Consider the following 20,119-nt stretch of genomic DNA (forward strand, 5'->3'; position numbering starts at 1 on the left):
AGAGAGGGAGACACAGAATCAGAAACAGGCTCCAGGCTCTGAGCCATCAGCCCAGAGCCCGACGTGGGGCTCGAACCCACGGACCGCGAGATCGTGACCTGGCTGAAGTCGGATGCTTAACCGACTGCGCCACCCAGGCGCCCCTACATTTTCTTTTTTAAAATACATTTTGATATATCCATAAAACGAATATTCTAAAAAAGGAATAAAGACATGCTTTGTTTACAGGTACGGAGTGATTTTCAAGATATATAGGTAAGGGAAAGAAATATTTGACAGAACAACGTATGCTCATATTTCTGAAAGTACACACAAGAATCTGATAACGTTGTCTGTCTCTAGGGAGGGGAATTAGGTCGCTGAGGATAGAAATAGGAGGGAGGCGTTTTTACCTTGTTTTCTTTTGCACCTTCTGAACTTGGAACCATGTGGGGTATTACCCAGTCAAAATTTACTTATTTATTTATTTTTAATTTTTTTTTCAACGTTTATTTATTTTTGGGACAGAGAGAGACAGAGCATGAACGGGGGAGGGGCAGAGAGAGAGGGAGACACAGAACTGGAAACAAGCTCCAGGCTCTGAGCCATCAGCCCAGAGCCCGACGCGGGGCTCGAACTCACGGACCGCGAGATCGTGACCTGGCTGAAGTCGGACGCTTAACCAACTGCGCCACCCAGGCGCCCCTACCCAGTCAAAATTTAAGTAGCTACAATTTAAATGAAAATAAAATAAAGTACATCTCAGAAGTGCTTTGTAAACTGTCGTTTCTGAGAGAACAATGGGTTGTGCTCGCTTCAGCAGCACGTATACTGAAAGAACAATGAGTTTAGGTTGATATGTTTAAGAACAGTGCACCACTCCATATTAACTAGGTTACATATAACCTATGTCTAGGAATGGTACTTTCCTCCCTTTGGAAAATGCAAATTTTTCTTAACCCAGACTTTTATCTCAAAATCGCAGCGGTTTCCTAGTCTGACAGTGTATGGGTTAGTGTAAAGAACAAAAATGTCTCAAGTTAGGAATTTAAGTGCTATGTTTGATCCCTTTATTTGGTCGTCTTTAAACTTGGAAATTTGGAAATTAACTCTACTTGGGGTCTCACTTTACCACTTAAATTTTAGACAAATTATCCTGTAGATGTGTGTATATCCATGAAGCATTCCGAACTTCTTAAAAGAAAGAAATTCATGGTGAGAGATATCTTTAAAATGAGAGGGTTCAGGGGTACCTGGGTGGCTCGGTCGGTTAAGCACCCGACTCTCGATTTTGGCTCAGGTCACGATCTCACAGTTTGTGAGTTTGAGCCCCGCATCAGGTTCTGCGCCGACAGTGTGGAGCCTGCTTGGGATTCTCTCTTTCTCCCTCTCTCTCTCCACCCCTTTTCTGCTCTCTCTCGCTCTCAAAATAAATAAATAAATAAATAAATAGCAAAAAAAAAAAAAAAGAAAAGAAATTTAAATAAACAAATAAAAATGAAATGAGAGAGTTCTGCATGATAAATATTTGGACGGACACACCCAAAAACACGAAAAAATACACTTGCACTATAGTAAAATACTTAATAAAATAAATGTTGATTTTAGATGTTATGCAAAATGAAAAATGGTATCAAAACACGGTTGTATTTGTGTAACCACAACCCAGTTCAAGAAATTAAGCGGAATTTAAAATGTGTTTTAATTTACTTTAAAAACATACATATTAAAAGCCTCTTAGTAGAGGACATAGAGTAGGCTCAGTATAGACAGGCAAAAATAGATCAAAATAGTAATCGTAACTATCGCCATGATGTGAAATTATTAGTGATGATTTTTATTTTCTATAATAAACATGTAAAATTTTGTACAGAGATTTTTAACGTCATTTGAAAGCTCCTAATCTATTATCCTATGGCCAAGGAGAGCACCCTGGAAAGCTAGGGTGGTAAGCAACACAGTGGCAGTAAATAAGAATGTGCAATATGTACTGTATATGAATAAAAAACCACTTGCCTAGAAATCAAGATAATTATATTCAGGTTTCAGCTTACCACTGTGTGACCTTGCACTCACACGTTAGTATATACATTCCTTTGCCTTAACATTTCTATTCCTTAGAAATCGGTACACATATAATCCAGAAGACAGAATTATATATACAAATGTAAAGGTTCAATGCCATATAATTTATAGTATGAGAAATAAACCTAAATGTCCAAGTATACTAGAATCGTTTAGCAAATTACAGCAATGCTTTCAAAGAACCACACTAAAAATTGTAATAATAAGAGAGAAAGTTTACTAAGCTCTGCTAAAAAACCTACTTTGTGGGAATTTATTGCCTAAGATATAAAGTCAAATACTAATTTTGGCTCTTACACTATTATCTGCCTGTCTCAGCGCAGGGCTCCACGTAAAAATGTCTTTTTCATCCTCAAGTCCCCAAAGAGTCACTGAATATTTATCGGTAGTATTCTCGATACCTTTTTCCTACCCCTGTCACCACTCGGGTGCAATACTGGGGGGGATGGGGATCTAGACATGTGAGTCAGTTTCTTTCCTAACAAACTCTTACTGCTATCCATTAGCAACATTATTGGTGTCTTTCTCTTGATTTCGTAGTCAGGAAACAAAATAGAGATGCTTAGAATTTAAACAGCTGGTCCAAGATTACTCCAAACATTACTAAAGAGATAAACTTCTCCCAAAGAAGTCCTTGCTTTAGTTCAGGAGCAATAAAGAGTAACAGAATTGCCTTAGCTTGGGTTTCACAGATGTTTCACAAAAGTGAACAGTTGGGGAAAAAAAAAAAATGTACCTGAGACCTAGCTAAGATCAGATCCTTGACCATAGAGCAGATTTTCATATTTCAAGTCTGCACTTCCAACTGAACCAAAAGTACCCTTCAAATTGCCCTCGATTTTTCTGCATCCTCAACTCTAAACCTACTCTGCATCCCATTCATTCCTTAGTCTAAGGTCACTTCCATGGTTTTGCACACTAACTTGATTAACTCACCTTTTTCCTGTGGTCTGTAGTCATTCTGGGCTGGAGGTTCAGTAGACAACTGTAATACAGAATAAACATCATTGTCAATCATCTTTATCTAATGTCATTCACATTCAGCTGAGAGAGTAAAATTATACACTTGATCTTGGCCAAAAGGCTGAGAAGCGATCGAGAGAGTACAATTATAGAAGTATGAAGAGGCACATGTCAATAAGGAAACAGCCCAATGTCTTAACTGCTAGCAGGAAATTTGGAGGTTTTCAAGTTGTTTTTTTTTTTTTTTTTTTAAAAAAAAAAAAAAAAGTTCAACATTAAAAAAACCCAATTAAATTTTTAAGAATATTTTAAAAAATTGGGTTTCGTCAAAAAATTTAATTTTTAAAAACTTGGTTTTTCTTTTTTTTTTTTTTTTTTTTTGTCTTACCATACGCTCTAGATACTCATTAAATACATATTAAATTGATTCCCATCTCACATAATTCTACAACAAGGAAAAGTTGCTCTGAAGTCCAGCAATTTCAGTGATGGAAACAAATGAAAACAAGAGCGGTTCTTAGGTACAGATGTTGTATTTGCTTTATTTCCTTTTGAGAAAATGGATGCATGCCAAATGGGACCAATTTCATTGTTTCTTGGAGTCTTTGGTTAGTGACATATGACAAGAGAAATGGACTGCTGGGTGTATGTGCCTGGCATCATGGGGAAAATGAACTACTTCCCAGATACATGTTTTGTGAAAATGCTGTACCCACCCCCCACGTGCCCCCAAACATCTTCCCACTTGTGCTTCAGTCTTTACGCGTCACAGGGTCAGAAATTACATTAAATTTTCTCTCCTTGTTCTCGTATTTTTATATTCAACAACAACTACAAAGGGGGAATGAATTACATAAATATATACTAAAGTGTGAATAACGTGTTTCTAATGGGTGAAACGTTAATAAAAAGTCAAAGTAGGGAAAACAGAAATGGAATTGAAACTCTACGTAAGAGTATGCCAAAACATAACGTATACAGAGAGAAGAAAGAGAAGAGAAGCAGGGAGAGGATATTAATAAAAACTGGTATAGCTGTGGGGCACCTGGCTAGCTCGGTTGGTAGAGCATGTGATTCATGATCTCGGGGTCATGAGTTTGAGCCCCACGTTGAGCACAGAGATTACTTTAAAAAAGAAAAACGGGGCGCCTGGGTGGCTCAGTCGGTTAAGCGTCCAACTTCAGCTCAGGTCATGATCTCGGGGTCCGTGAGTTCGAGCCCCGCGTTGGGCTCTGTGCTGACCGCTCAGAGCCTGGAGCCTGTTTTGGATTCTGTGTCTCCCTCTCTCTCTGACCCTCTCCCATTCATGCTCTGTCTCTCTCTGTCTCAAAAATAAATAAACGTTTAAAAAAATTTAAAAAAAAAAAAAGAAAAACTTTAAAAATCTAAAAAAAAAACACAAAAACTAACATAGCTCTGCTTCCCACAAGGGTAAGACTGGACTTGCTCTTCAGCCAAAAAACTATATATAACAAACTACACGAGGCAACTGTTTTCAGGCACAGGAGTACGGGCAGCACCGCGATCCCGGAGAGAACAGAATATACAAAGGCGAGCACTGGGGCCACCGGCATTCTACCCAGGGCCACCTTCCGGCACAAAGCAGGACAACGAATTCTAAACAGAGCAGCAGTTTAAGTGGAGGAGGCAGAGAGGCACAGTTTTGAGCTGTGTGTGTGGCTGGGGCGTGCAGGGCAGGGTAACTGGCAAGAGAGGGCTACAGAGCGAGGTGCCCCAAAAACCACATGGGAATTCACCATGGTCAAGGTGGGCCGCACAAACAGAGGACGAGACCCTGCAAGCCGCTGCTGAGGGGCGGTGTGGTGCTGACCAGAATCAAAAAGATCTACCAGTAATTTAGCTGCCTGTGAGAGCAAATTCGGACGCCCTGACATAGGGGGTCTATACATAAAATGGGATATAATTCAATCATAAAAAGGAAGCAGACCCTATCACACTCTACAGCATGGATGGACCTCGAAGACATTATGATGAGTGAAATATGCCCATCACACACACACACACACACACACACACACACACACACACACACAAAAGACAAATACTCTATGATTTTACTTATATGAGGTCTCTACAGTAGTCAATTCATCGAAACAGAAAATAGAATGGTGATGGCTGGAGTGACTGGGGGAAGGAGAAGTGGGGGACTGTTTAATGGTTCTAGAGTTTCAGTGCTGCAAGATGAAAAACGTCTGGAGATCTGTCGTACAACAGTGTGAACAGGCTTGCGTTAGTCTGCCTAGGCTCTCATAACAAAAGACGCCAGACGGCGTAGCTTAAACGACAGAAATTTATTTGCTCACAGTTCCGGACACAGGAAGTCCAAGATTATGGTGCCTGCAGAGTTGGTGAGAACTCCCCCCCGGGGGGGGGGGGGGGGGCAGCAGTGTCCTTCCTACCCTGGTCTCACATGGCCTTTCCTCAGTGCATGTGTGCAAGAGAGCTAGCAGGTAACCTTTCTGATGGCTCTTCTCATAAGGATGCCAATTCTCTCGGATCAGGGCCCCACCATGATGACCACATTTCACTTTAATTACTTCCTTAAAGACCCCATCACGAAAGAAAGAATAAAGCCACGCTGGAGATTAAGGTTTCAGCATAGGACTCTGGGGGGTGGAAGGGGACACAAATACTAAGTCCGTAACAATGAACATTTTGACACTCCTGAACCGCACCCTTAAAAATGGTTAAGATGCTTGGGGCGCCTGGGTGGCTCAGTCGGTTAAGCGTCCGACTTCGGCTCAGGTCACGATCTCACAATCCGTGGGTTCGAGCCCCGCGTCGGGCTCTGTGCTGACAGCTCAGAGCCTGGAGCCCATTTCAGATTCTGTGTCTCCCTCTTTCTCTGACCCTCCCTGTTCATGCTCTCTCTCTCTGTGTCTCACAAATAAATAAATGTTAAAAAAAAATTTTTTTTTTAAAAAATGGTTAAGATGGTTGAAGACGAAGAAGAAAGAGGAGGAGAAGGTGGCCGTGGCAGCAACATAAGAACAGGGCTTCTTGAGGAAATGACTCATTCTAGGGTCAGGGCACAGAAAATCCAAGATAAGCCTGGAGCATCTTTTAGTGCTAGAAAAGGAGGAGGTACTCAAAAACTAAAACCAAAAAAAAAAAAAAAAAAAAAAAAAAAGGCAAGATGAGGTCATGTCAGAAGGACACGGGAACCAACCTGACAATGCTCCCGATGGCCAAAAATGAAACAATTAGGGCAAGAAAACGAATAAACCGTATGGGATTATAACTCAGAGAAAGAAAACACAGCTATGAATTCATACTCACGGATTTTTAATCTGCATGTATCTTTAATTAAAATTGTATATACTTAAAGCATATATATGTGGAACTTTTGATATAAACATTGTGAAATGATTGCCGCAAACGAATTTACACATCCAACACTTCCAATAGTTACCATTCGTGTGGGAGGGCGGGGGGTGGTGAGAACACTTGAAATCTACTCTCTCAGCAAATTTCAAGTATACATTTTTTTATTTCATTTCATTTTATTACTTTTTGTAAGTAGGCTCCACACTGTACATGGGGCTTGAACTCACGACCCCCAGATCAAGAGTCACATGCTCTGCTGACTGAGCCAGCCAGGCATCCCCCGAGTATATGTTTTTATTTTTTTTTAATAATTTTTTTCATGTTTATTTTTTTATTTTGAGAGAGAGACACACAGCAAGAGCAGGGGAGGGGCAAACAGGGAGGGAGAGAGAATTCCAAGCAGGCTCCCTACTGCCAGCACAGAGCCCAGTGCGGGGCTAGAACCCACGAACTGTGAGATCATGTTCTGAGTCAAAATTAGGAGCCAGACGCTTACCTGACTGAGCCACCCAGGCACCCCTATGTTATTTTCTTAATAGCTTATATTTTTTTAATTTTTAAAGTTTTTTAATGTTTATTTATTTTTGAGAGACAGAGAAACAGAGGGGGAGGGGCAGAGAGAGAGGGAGACACAGAATCTGATCCAGGCTCCAGGTTCCGAGCAGTCAGCAGAGAGCCTGACTTGGGGCTCGAACTCACAGACTGTAAGATCGTGACCTGAGCTGAAGTTGGACACATAACCGACTGAGCCACCCAGGTGTCCCTGTTTTTTTAATTTTTTTTAATGTTTATTTACTTATTTTGAGAAGGAGAGGGAGAGAAGGAGGGGCAGAGAAAGAGGGAAAAAGAATCCAAAGCAGGCTCCTCACCGTCAGCTCGAAGCCAGATGAAGGTCTCCATCTCACAGTTCGTGAGGTCATGGCCTGAGCGGAAATTATAGGAGTCAGAGGCTTAACCAACTGAACCGCCCAGGTGCCCCTTTAATAGCTTTATTGATGTATAAATAACATACATGCATGCACCAGTGAAAACATCACCACCACCTAGGAAATAAACATATTCATCACCCCCAAAAGTTTACTTGTGCACTCTGTACTATTCCTCTGCCCCTCCCATTCACCTTTCTCTAGGCGTCCACTGATCTGCCTTTTTTATAAAAACAGAAGTTTATTTATTTATTTTGAGAAAGAGAGAGAGAGAGAGAGAAAGAGATTCCCAAGCAGGCTCTACACCATCAGCACAAAGCCCAATACAGGGCTCAAACTCACAAACCATAAGATCATGACCCGAGCTGAAATCCAGAGTCGGGTGTTTAACTGACTGCACCACCCAGGCACCTACTAATCTGTCTTTTACCACTGTAGATTAGTTTGCATCTTTCCCAAGTTGTGAATGAAAGGAGACTCATCCCTGTTGTAGTATATATCAATAATTCATTGCTTTTTATTGCTGAATATATTCCACTATACAGACAGACCAGTTTGTTTATCCATTCTCTTAATATATTAGTGTTAACCATAGTCACCGAGCTATATGTGCAATATGTCTCCAGAACTTAGTCATCTTATAACTGAAAATTCATACCCTTTGATCAATAATGTCTCCCCTTTTCCCGCATTCACTAGCCTCTGCTAATGACCATTCTACTCTGTTACGATGAACTCGACATTTTTTTTTAGATTCCACAATAGTGATATCATGAGAAATTTCTTTCTGGTCTGGCTTATTTCACATAGATAATGTCCTCTAGTTTCATCTGTGTTGTTGCAAATGGCAGGATTTCTTTTTTTAAGGCTGAATAATTTTGTATATCACACACACACACACACACACACACACACACACACGTTTGTAAAACTTTGGTTTGTGAGGATAATTCGTTCCAGAAATATGCTTGTAATCCAAAGCACTTGTATATCAAAGAGAATTTCCCCATAAGAAATCATGGAAACTCAGATGATTCCATTCCACAACCCAAAAAATAGTCATATAAAAATGATTACAATCCTGTAATAGAATACAAAATAATAAAGAACATACAAAATATAAAGAAAAATAAACAAATTAACCTGAACTTACCTTTGAAAACCTTCGTGGCTGGTGAGAAGGAGACAAGAGAGTGGAGGGTTATTGTGTAGGACAACTTTAACTACCACTAATGGAATCACTGCTATCTATTGGCTCAATGGAATCTTTCTTTCTGTGCCTCTTTAACAAGGAACCTATCCAATGACACTTGCTTTTGCCTCCTTTTGAGGATTTCGGGGAAATGTGATGCTGCATTGTCGTTAAACAGATACATCGCTCGCACTGCTCCAGCTTTATTTGGGTGGTGCTTTTCCACAAAATTTTGCACTGTTTCCCACATTTGACACATCTCCCTAATGTCATTGGAAGTGAGGGATTCCTTCCGCCTTTTCCTCCTCCTCCTCTGCTGACAAGATGCAGACATAGACTTCTTTACAAAGTCTTCCAATTCTGGCCACGCACGTACCTCGTTCATACTTCCCGATAATTCCCTTAACTTCCACCGTAATCATCTCCTTTTTCTTACCGCCTTTATTTCCAACCTTTTTCTGCATGGGGGCCACTGTATATGCTTGCATGGGTGTTGACTACAGGGCAGTATTAATAAACTCTTGTCACAGACTGTATTTAATGTAACTGACAATAAGGCAGCAGAGGAAAGGGTCTATATGTGCAGGCAGCCTGACCTAGGAAAAGCAAAGCATTCCTAAACTTACTCTTGGTATGGAAAAGTAAAGGACTGTCCATAGGTGCTTTGAAGTGACAAAAAATACACTAGTGTTCAGGTATGGGCACCTTCCACGTGCTGAAAAATCACTGAAAAACACCTCGGCCTGGAACTGAGCATCTGAGCACGGGACACCATCACCCATGATCCCACAGCAAGAGAGAGAGAGAGAAGAGCCATTGGCTCAGTTGTAATCATATGATATTGCTCGGTCATCAAGTTAAAATTTATTAGAAATGTTTGCTTATCTTGCAGAACACTTGCAGAATAAGTGACTCACCATCCAAGGTTATACTGTATATCATATTTTCTCTATCCACAGATACTAAGGTTGTTCCGTATTATGATTACTATGACAGTGCACTGTGACGGTGCAGATACCTCTTTAAAACAGTGATTTTACTTCCTTTGGATATATACTCGGAAGTGGGATTGCTGGATCATTTGGTAGTTCCATTTTTAATGTTTTGAGGGGTCTCCATACTGTTTTTGGTAGTGGCTGTACCAATTTATATCCTCATTCATTTTGTTGATTGTTTCCTCTGCTGGGCAAAAACGACCTAATCTGATCTAGCCTCCCTTGTTTATTTTTGCTTTTGTTGCCTGTGCTTTTAGTGCACATTGCAAAAAAACATTGTCGAGGCCAACGTCAAGGACCTTTTCCCTGACGTTTTCTACCAGGAGTTTTAGTTTCAGGTCTCCCTTTCAAATTTTGTTTTAATATTTATTTTTGAGAGAGAGACAGAACCAGAGAGCGAGTGGGGTAGGGGCAGAGAGAGGGGGAGACACAGAATCCGAAGCAGGCTCCAGGCTCCGAGCTGTCAGCACAGAGCCCGACGTGGGGCTCGAATTCACGAACTGTGTGATCATGACCTGAGCTGAAGTCTGAAGCTTCACTGACTGAGCCACTCAGGCACCCCTTTCAGGTCTTACTTTTTAAGTCTTCAATTTATTTTGGTTGCTTTTATATACGGTATTAAAAAAGGGCACAATGTCATTCTTTGGCATGTGGATATAGTTTTCCCAACATCACTTATTTAAGGGCCCATCCTTTCCCAATTGTTTATTCTTGATGCCTTTGTCAGAAATTAGTTGACTGTATATATGTGGGTGATGGAACTGTTCTTCCTACCTTCTTTGTGTGGTTATTCTCAAGTGTTTTTGCCCCACTGGGTTGCTGATGCTTTCCTAAGTGGCCTCTTAGAATCTTTCAGAGATATTTTCATTAGTGGCAACTGTCTAATTGTTCTTCTTTGGAGGGGGGAGAGAGGGGATAGAGGCTGGGGTCTGTCTCATAGTCTGCCATCATGGTGATATCACTCCTCTGAATCCACACTAATTAAAATACATGATTGAATAAATAAATGAGGAAGAAGTTATAAATCTTTCATACAGAGATTACACATAATATATGCAGGCATTCCCCATCATGATATTCAACTTAATTCTCTTCCTCTTAAGTGTTGGAAAGACTTAGTGACTCGCTTCCAAAGAATAACATACGGGTAGTGGAATACAGTAACCTTCCATTGGAGAAACCTGGCAAACACAACCTTTATCATGTAAACAGGGTTAATCATGTAAACCACCAGTAATAAGTCTTGTTGCTATCATGTACCCCCAATATGATGCAATGAAAAAGCTACTTTAATTACTGTGGTACATTGTACCAAAACCCATAGTTACAGTCTAAAGATTAAAAAAAAAAAAAAAATCAGGTAACTTCAAATTGAGAAGTATTCTACTAAGTATTTGAGTAGTACCCTTTAAATATATCAACATTACGAAAAAGAAATACTGAGAAACTGCCACAGCCCAGAGAAAACTAAGGAAATATAAAACCTAAATGCATGGGCACCTGGGTGGCTCAGTCAGCTAAGTGACCGACTCTTGATTTCAGCTCAGGTCATGATCTCACGGGTCGCGAGATCAAGCCTCACATTAGGCTCCCCATCGGGCACGGAGCCTACTTACAATTCTCTCTTTCCCTTTCCCTCTGCCCCTACCCCACTGCACGTACATGCACATGAGCTCTCTCTCTCTTAAAAAAAAAAAAAAAACAGAAACACCTAGGGGCACCTAGGTGGCTCAGTCGGTTGAGCTTCCGACTTCGGCTCAGGTCACTATCTCGCGGTTGATGAGTTTGAGCCCCATGTCGGGCTCTGTGCTGACAGCTCGGAGCCTGGAGCCTGCTTGGGATTCTGTGTGTGTGTGTCTCTCTCTCTGCCCCTCCCCCGCTCATGCTCTGTCTCTCTCTGTCTCAAAAATAAAATAAACATTAAAGAAAAAAAAAAAAACCCACCTAAATGCCACGGGGTATCCTGGATTAGATCCTGAAACAGAAAAAGGGCCTTAATAAAAAAACTGGTGACATTCAAAGAAAATCTGCAGTTAGTCAATAATAGTAGACCAGTTATTATTACTTAGTTTTGACAAAAGTACCACACTTACTTAAAACATTAACATTAGAAGAAATGGAGTGAAGGGCATGAAAAAAATGCTATGTACCATCTTTGAAACTTTTCTATAAATATCACTTTATTTCCAAATAAAAATTTCACTTAAAGGAGACAACATAACTCAGACTCCCTATAACACAATATATTTAATTTCCAACATGCAGTAAAAGAGTATTACAACGCAAAGAAATAAGGAAATGTGGGTCACGGCCCAGAGAAAAGTAAAAAACTAGAAAAGAAATTTAAGATGACATGGGTGTTGGAATTAGCAAAGACTTTAATAGCCATATAAATATGCTCAAAGGCAAGAGGAAAATATAGTCCCAGTGAATAAAAAGACGAAGAACCTTAGTGGGGAAATAGAAACTGTAAAAAAGAGCCAAGTAAAATTCTAAGTCAGAAAAGAATAATACCCATAATTTTAAAAAACTAAAATTAAAAAACCCAACTGAATGGCATTAACAGCACACTGAAGAGGACAGAAGAAAAGGTCAGTGGAATGTGAAGACAGATGGCTAGAAATTACCCCAATATAAAGAAAACAATATAGGGGCGCCTGGGTGGCGCAGTCAGTTAAGCGTCCGACTTCAGCCAGGTCACGATCTCGCAGTCTGTGAGTTCGAGCCCCGCGTCAGGCTCTGGGCTGATGGCTCAGAGCCTGGAGCCTGTTTCCGATTCTGTGTCTCCCTCTCTCTCTGCCCCTCCCCCGTTCATGCTCTGTCTCTCTCTGTCCCAAAAATAAATAAACGTTGAAAAAAAAAGAAAGAAAACAATATATAAATAAACAGAGCCTCCGTGACCTGTGGGACAACACCAATGCCTGTACGTGAAGCCCCAGAAATACAGGAGAAAATAGTGGAGCAGAAAAAGAACTTGAAGAATTAATGATCGAATATTTCCCAAACTTAGTGCAAAATGGACAGATAGGAGAAATGCAACGAACCCCAAACAGGATAAATATAAGGAAAATCACACCTAAGAACATCATAACAAAACTGCCGAAAGCCAGATAAAAAGCAAATACTGCAAGCAGAGAGAGAAAAACAACGTATTAACAAAGAGGAACAATGACATGAATGGTAGCTGAATTCTCATCAGAAACCAAGAAGGAGAAAGACAACGGAATGCCATTTTTAAATTATTCTATTCTATTCTATTCTATTCTATTCTATTCTATTCTATTCTATTCCATTCCATTCTAATCTATTTAGAGAGAGCACACACAAGAAGATCGGGGCAGAGAGAGAGAGAGGGTAGAAGGTCGAAAGAGGGCTCTGCGCTGACAGCAGCGACCCCGATATGAGACCATGACCTGAGCCAAAGTCAGACACTCAACCTACTAAGCCACCCAGGACCCCTGCCATTTTTTTAAAGACAAAATAATAATACCGTGGGTACAAACACAATGGAAAACAATACGGACGTTGCTCAGAAAATCAAAACTAGAACTACCATTTGATGCAGCAATTCCACTTCTGGGTGTGTAGCTTAAGGAAATTCAATCACAATGTCAAAGAGGTATCTACACCCCCTTGTTCACTGCAGCATTATTCCCAATAGTGCAGACATGGAAACAGCCTAGGTCCCTTCAATGGATGAATGCACAAAGAAAATGTGGTATATAGATACAGTGGAATATTATTAAGCCATATAAATGAAGGAAACCCTGCCATTTATGACAATACGGACAGACCTTGAGGGCATTATGCCAAGGGAAATGTCAGAGAAAAACAAATGCTGTATGATCTCATTTATATGTAGTTTTTTTTTTTAATTTTTTTTTCAATGTTATTTATTTTTGGGACAGAGAGAGACAGAGCATGAACGGGGGAGGGGCAGAGAGAGAGGGAGACACAGAATCGGAAACAGGCTCCAGGCTCTGAGCCATCAGCCCAGAGCCTGACGCGGGGCTCGAACTCACGGACCGCGAGATCGTGACCTGGCTGAAGTCGGACGCTTAACCGACTGCGCCACCCAGGCGCCCCTATATGTAGTTTTTTAATGTTTACTTCTTTTTGAGAGACAGAGGGGCGAGCAGGGGAGGGGCAGAAAGAGAAGGAGACACAGAATCCGACGCAGGCTCCAGGATCTGAGCTGTCAGCACAGAGCCCGACGCGGGGCTCGAACTCACAGACTGCGAGATCATGACCTGAGCCAAAGAGTCGCTCAACCGAATGAGCCACCCAGGCACCTCATTAATTTCTTTATTTTTAAGTTTATTTATTTTGAGAGAGAGTGCATACACTAGCAGGGGAGGGGCAGAGAGAAAGGGAGAGAGAGAATCTCAAGCAGGTCGATTTGGGGCTCAATCCCAGGAACTGCAAGATCATGACCTGAGTAGAAGTTAAGAGCTGGACACTTAACCAACTGAGCCACTCAGGCACCCCCAAAAAACACTTTTATATAAAGAAAATGGAACTGTTTAGCAGTCCAGCGCGACAAGAAATGCTCGAAGAAGCTCTTCATACTTAAAAGCAACGTCACGAGATGAAAACTTAGACCTACAAGACTGAAGAACAGAAATGGTAAATATATAGGTGCATATAAAAGATGGTGTCCTTTTTCCCCCTGAATTTCTTTAAAGGAAAGAAGAAACAAAGGGAAATAAAAACATGTAAGACAGACTGTAAACAAATAGCAAAATGATAGACCTAAAGCCAACCACATCAATAAGTGAATTCATCATAAATGGACTAAACACATCAAATCAATGGCAGAGGTTGTAACACAAGGAGGAAAAAAAAAGCAAAAAACAAACAAAAAAAAACTACAACTATATGCTGTGTATAACACACGCACTTTAAGTATGATGACACAAACAGGTCGAAGGAAAGTACAGAAAAAGATACATGCAAACAGTAAACTAAAGAAACCTGAAGTGGTAACCACGGTGTAATCAAGATTTAGATTTTCGTCACCCAGGAACATTTCCTTGTGTCCCTTTCCAGTCCTGTCTAGGATTTTCAGTATAGCGTTGAATAGAAATGGTAAAGTTAGACATCATCACCTTGCTCCTGGGTGGCTTATAAACCACTTCTGAATTTTATTTGCTGACAGTTTTTTTAGTGAATTATATAGTTAAGAGTTGTGCATTTTATTATTTATAAAACTTACCTCAACAACAAAAAAAATGAAACTTTAAACAAACATTGAACTCTAATTAGTAGGCTTGCTTTATACAACAGTATGGTTTATCGGTTATGAAACTACTTTCTGCAGGGTGCCTGGGTGGCTCAGTCTGTTAGGCATCTGACCTTGGCTCAGGTCATGATCTCACAGTTCGTGGGTTCAAACCTCATGTTGGGTTCTGCTGGAGCCTGGTCTCCCTCTCTCTCTCTCTCTCTCTGCCCCTCCCCTGCTCATGCGCGCGCCCGTGTGTGTGTGTGTGTGTGTGTGTGTGTGTGTGTGTGTGCGCGCGCGCGCATTCTCTCTCAAAAATAAACAAACATTAAAAAAATTTTTAAACTACTTTCTGTGTTTCCTTATGCGTGAACAAAGGTGAAATATATTGAGTACGATGGGAGCCTGGTTGCTTACTCTTGGAAAGATACATTGATTTCCTAACTGTGTCTGCTAAGGGGCATTAACGCAGTCACCGTAAGTAGCAAGAAACACATCTTGCTTTCTCAATACCATTCTCCACTAAATGGAACAAGTCTGCCTTGAAGAAACGATTGATTCTAAGGTAATTAAAACACAAGATAAACATGGAATATCTGTGTACCCAAAAGCAAAGAATTGGCTCAAACAATGATGGGACCTGTCAAAATGACAAAGGAGCCACCATAAAGAGGCTCCCACTACCAGTTCAAAATCAACCCACACCCTCCAGCAATTTATCTGTTACCTTATCAGTGGGCTGCACATTCTGCGGCAGGAACCACACCCTCTCTTCAGAGGTCTGAATCTCTACCTTGTGGTTGGGGAAGGGAGCACTTCCTTTAAGTTTCTAAGGTACTTGCTTAACTCTTCTTCAGCCCAGAAGTAGTAGCTGCATCCTGTAGTTGCTACTTCTGTGTAATTTCTGTAACTTCGAGTCCTTGTTTGCCTCCTCTTAGTAATGATTTACTAGAAAACCAGTCTACATTAATTGTTTCCTTAAAATCACTGGTGTGGTATCTGTCTTCCAATTGGATCCCAACTGATACAAGAACACATCACTTGTCTCTTAGCCCTACTGAAAAAATTCATTCCTAAATATAATCATCAGGAAACATCAGACATACCCAAAATGAGAGACACTCTACAATTTAAGTAACATGTATGTTTCAAAATTTCACGGGCAAATAAGGTAAAAATGACAACTAACCTCACTGTGTGACCCCTGCTTGGCTTCTGTGGTTGGGGAATGGGAAATCATTATAAAGCATATTTCCTGGGACAATGGATGAAATGTGAATATGGACCATGGATTAGGTAATAATATTGTATCAATGGTACAGTGTCTAATCTTGACAATTACACAGTGATAAGGTAAAAGAATGTCTTTATTCTTAGGAAATACACACTGATGTGTGTAATGGTAATAGGGAACTTTCAAATTGTTCAAAATAAACTAGCGTCGGGTGGGAGCAGACTAATAAAGCAAACGGGGCAACTTGTAAAGGACTGGCAAATCCGGGTAAAGTGAATACCGGAGTTCTAAAACAAGGGGCACCTGGCTGGCTTAGTTGGTTAAGCTTCCGACTCTTGACTTCGGCTCAGGTCATAATCCCCCGGTTCAAGTTTATGGGTTTGAGCCCGAATACGGCTCTGTACTGACAGTGCAGCAGAGCCTGCTTGCGATTCTCTCCCTCTCTGCCCCTCTCTCTCCCAAAAACAAACACTTTAAAAAGAATGCAAATTACCAAAACCAAAAAAATACGCTGAGTCCTTGAAATATGTTAAATATTTTAAAAAGAAGTCATCAATAAAAATTCAAAACTGAAATCTAGTTCAAGATGGCAAGTCGAATACATGCATATCAGGACTGAGAAACTACCAAACAAATTTCAAAGATCCCTGAGCAAGTGCACATGGGTAGCTCAGTCAGTTAAGCGTCCAACTCTTGGTTTCAACTCAGGTCATGATCTCACAGTTCGTGGGTTTGAGCCCCGTGTTAGGCTCTGCGCTGACAGCGTGGAGTTCAAACCTCATGGTTGGGAGAGGGTTGGGAGCCCTCTCTCTGTGCCCTTTCCCGGCTCTCTATCTCTCAAAATAAATAAATAAACTTAAAAAAAAAAATCCCTGAGTAGATCAGAAAATTGTGAGCAGGTAGGATTTATTTGATAGTGAAACCAGAGCAACACGTGTAACGCAAAACTCATAACTGAAGGAAGCTGTTGAGAGATTTTAAAAAGCCATTCCCAACCAAGCTTCCAGCTCAGAGTTAACAAAAAAGCATACCCGGGAGAATTCTCAAAGCAACAAACTGAAGGAAGAATTCAGAATATAGTGGTCTCCCCTAACCCATGGTTTCGCTTTCTATGGCATCAGTTACTCAAGGTCAACCACATCCTGGAAGCAAATGATCCTCTTTTGACTTACCAGCAAAAGGTCAATAGTAATCTATCATCAAATCACAACATATATGTCACTGACCTCCCTTCGTCTCATCATGTAGGCATGTTATCTCACACCATCACAAGAGGAAGGGTGAGTACCTTCGGGTAAGATATTTTGACAGGGACCACATTCACTTGTTGTTATAACTGCTCTAATTTATTATTAGTTATTGTTGTTAGTCTCGTACTGTTGTTATGCCCAGAATTCGTGATCCCCAAAGACCACCAGGGAGCCGAGTCCGATGCAAAAGCAAAGAGCCTTTATTCGAGCTAGCTCAAGCTCAATCTCCTACCTGCACCGACAAAGCGGTGAGATACCAGAGAGAGAGAGAGAGAGAGAGAGAGAGAGAGAGCGAGTTTCAAAAGCACAAAGGTTTTATAGGGGTCTAGGGGCAGTTGGTGAGGTAATGGCTGTGGCCTCAGCCGATTGGCTGGGGAAGGGTCGTAGCCTCGGCCGATTGGCTGGGGAAGGGTCGGAGTCCTGTTAACGCAGGTCGCCAGGCTGTTTTGATCGGGAAGTTTGAACGGGTGAGCGGGAGGTTACTCAAGGGGAGGAGGCGTGGTTCTGCAATTTTCCCGGAAAGGGGGCATGTCGGGGACATAGTCACTCAAGGTGGAGGACACCGAACAAGATGGAGTCAGCTGGCGTAGGTCCACTCTTTCACTGTGCCTCGCTTATAAATTAAACTTTATCATAGGTATGTATGTATAAGAAAAAACACAGGCTTCAGTACTATTTGCAGTTTCTAGGGGTCTTGGAATATATCCCCCGTGGATGAGGGGTACTAGATCTTTCAAATACCTTTCCTTCTTCTGCTTATACTACACAGGAGGTATTTTTGCGCATTTGATTTTAGCACAAAACTGCTAAAAGGACTGCTTTCTAAACAAACTGAGCAATTTACCTTGTATGTGGGAAGCGGGTATGGGTGTGGGTATTACGTGCAGGGGGGTGTCCTTGTTAATGATGCGGCTACAGACAGGCAGAGCAGAAAGGCAAAAAAGAACTGCTAATTTCAGTTTTTGTCCCTGGCACAGATAGTTTCCACAATGGGCACTGAAGCATGAGAAGCAGGGAAGTAGCCCAGGTTAGTTGTGAGTGGACGGAAAGAGACGTCTCTCCCTCCTTCTCACTCCTACAGAAGACAAGTTATTCACCCTACTCAACTGCATTGCTGGACCTTTTGTGACTTCCAACATGCACCCTTCCCTGCCTCCAGTCCAATGTGGCCCTAGGCAATGACCAAGAGGCAAGATTTCTGAATTCACCAACAAATGAACATCAGTTCCAGAATGAAAGCTTATTGTAAAAGGGATTTTTGTCTCCCCCCGCCCCGTGCACCCCCAAATCTGTAACAGTATATTGCTCAGTAAATATTTGTTGAATGAACTGATAAAAGCAGTTCAATAGAAATAAATACCTAATTCTAATGGACTTGCTCAAGCGGCAATCCATACACCTAAGTATTACGCAACCATTAAAAAGTTTATTTATAAAGTTAGTGATATGGAGAAACATTTGAGGATATTAAATCTTTTTTAAAAAGGAAATGGAGAACATGTTCTCTGTATTTTCTGATTACAAATTACTTTTATTGTTAAAAAATTTTTTAATTTTATTTTTTTTGAGAACACACCTGAACCCAACCCACCCTGCCTGAACTGAACGTACCAATTAATAAACAAACAGTATCCTACACAGTCAATGTACTGCTTGAGAGCGTGGACTCTGAAGACTATCTGCATACCTAATTAACGCCTAAATTATGGGAACTGAATACTGACACCGTAACTTAAATAGCTGCGGGACCCAGAGCAGGTTATTTAGCCTCTAGAAGCTTTAAAATTCAAGGTTACTTGTGAAGACTAAGCGAATCAGTATCCACTTCAAGCACGGACAACAGTGCCGGCACTGCAGAACTATACACGTATTAGCTTCTATTACTGTTGGATTCAAAACATTGTGCTAACTCTGGCGAGGAGAATGACGAATCAAAATCCAGTCTCTATCCGCAAAGATGGGAGGGGGAGGGACACACACAAAAGCCACGTAGGCGTCACAGCGGCATGAAAACGCGCTAAAACCGGGGATGGGCAACAAGTGTGCATTTAGAAGGAGTTATTTATTCCGAAGAGAGTCGAGCCGGGACACCACCGGAGCAAACAGCATTTGAACCACGTTCTAGGAACGCGCAGGACCTCCCCGAGCGACGAATAAGACAGACACGAGGGAAACCACAGAGGATCTTGGCAAAGGCACAAAGACAAACATTGACCTGCTCTTTCCCCAGGACGCCAGAAACGCGGGACAGGCTGGAGGACAGAACTGGTTACAGAGTGCTCATCACGCAAAGGGCCACGAGACCGCAAAATGCCAAGAGATCTCTGGCGAACTGAACTGGTTGCAGTGTTCCACGCAAAACGCCACGACACCGGGATGACACGGTTAACAAAAACAGTATCGGTTAACAACAGACCCCAAGGTACTAAGCTGTAGAAAGGAAATAAAGAACAAAGGTGTCGTGAAGAATGCCAGGACTACCACGACCCAGTCGCTGTCCACTGTCTTCTAGGCGCCGGGCTTGGAGACAACGCGACTCGGGGCCAGCAGACGGCAAAACAGCGCCTCCCGCAGGCGGCAAGCGAGCTGGGGAAGCGCGGAGAGGAAGAAACCTGCGGTGAGAACTACAGCTCCCACTGAGGCCTGGCCGACAGCACCCTCCCCATATTTCCGCTTCCGCCGCCCGCTCTTACGTACGGTCCGCTTGGGGACCTACCGGGGAGCGGGCCTGGCGCGTGACCGCGCGTGACCCCGCGTGACCGCGCGTGACTCCGCGAGCCGAGAGGCCGGGAGGCGGGATTCTGGGGCCCCATTGGTAGAAAGGCGACCCGAAAAGGTGGAACCCAACTTGAAAATCTCTATGGGGATTGGAGTTGACAAGACAAGGGCGGAGCTAAATGCCCGGATCCTGGCCAATCAGAGTCTG

At 41.9% G+C, this 20,119-nt stretch overlaps 1 protein-coding gene across 10 annotated transcripts in view; it reads right to left on the reverse strand.

Annotated features, from left to right (window-relative positions):
- Positions 1–19,968, reverse strand: part of KLRG1 (killer cell lectin like receptor G1) — a 35,355-nt gene extending 15,387 nt beyond the window's left edge. The window contains exons 1-4 of one of the 10 annotated variants that reach the window (XM_040462694.1): positions 19,910–19,942; positions 11,433–11,463; positions 8,455–8,472; positions 3,001–3,049 (exon numbers count right to left, since the gene is read on the reverse strand). Coding sequence is in view for 1 of the 10 variants with exons in the window: in XM_040462691.1 (XP_040318625.1) it covers positions 3,001–3,082 (82 nt within the window). In the remaining 9 variants the exon portion in view is untranslated. Of the gene's footprint in view, positions 1–3,000; positions 3,223–8,454; positions 8,473–11,432; positions 11,464–19,408; positions 19,845–19,909 lie in introns of those variants that run through there. The other 9 variants (XM_040462700.1, XM_040462695.1, XM_040462692.1 and 6 more) reach the window with 9 other exon arrangements.
- Positions 19,969–20,119: the final 151 nt, after the last annotated feature.

This window comes from Herpailurus yagouaroundi, unplaced genomic scaffold (genome assembly GCF_014898765.1).
Source record: "Herpailurus yagouaroundi ecotype Mexico unplaced genomic scaffold, PumYag 355, whole genome shotgun sequence".
Lineage (NCBI taxonomy): Eukaryota > Metazoa > Chordata > Mammalia > Carnivora > Felidae > Herpailurus > Herpailurus yagouaroundi.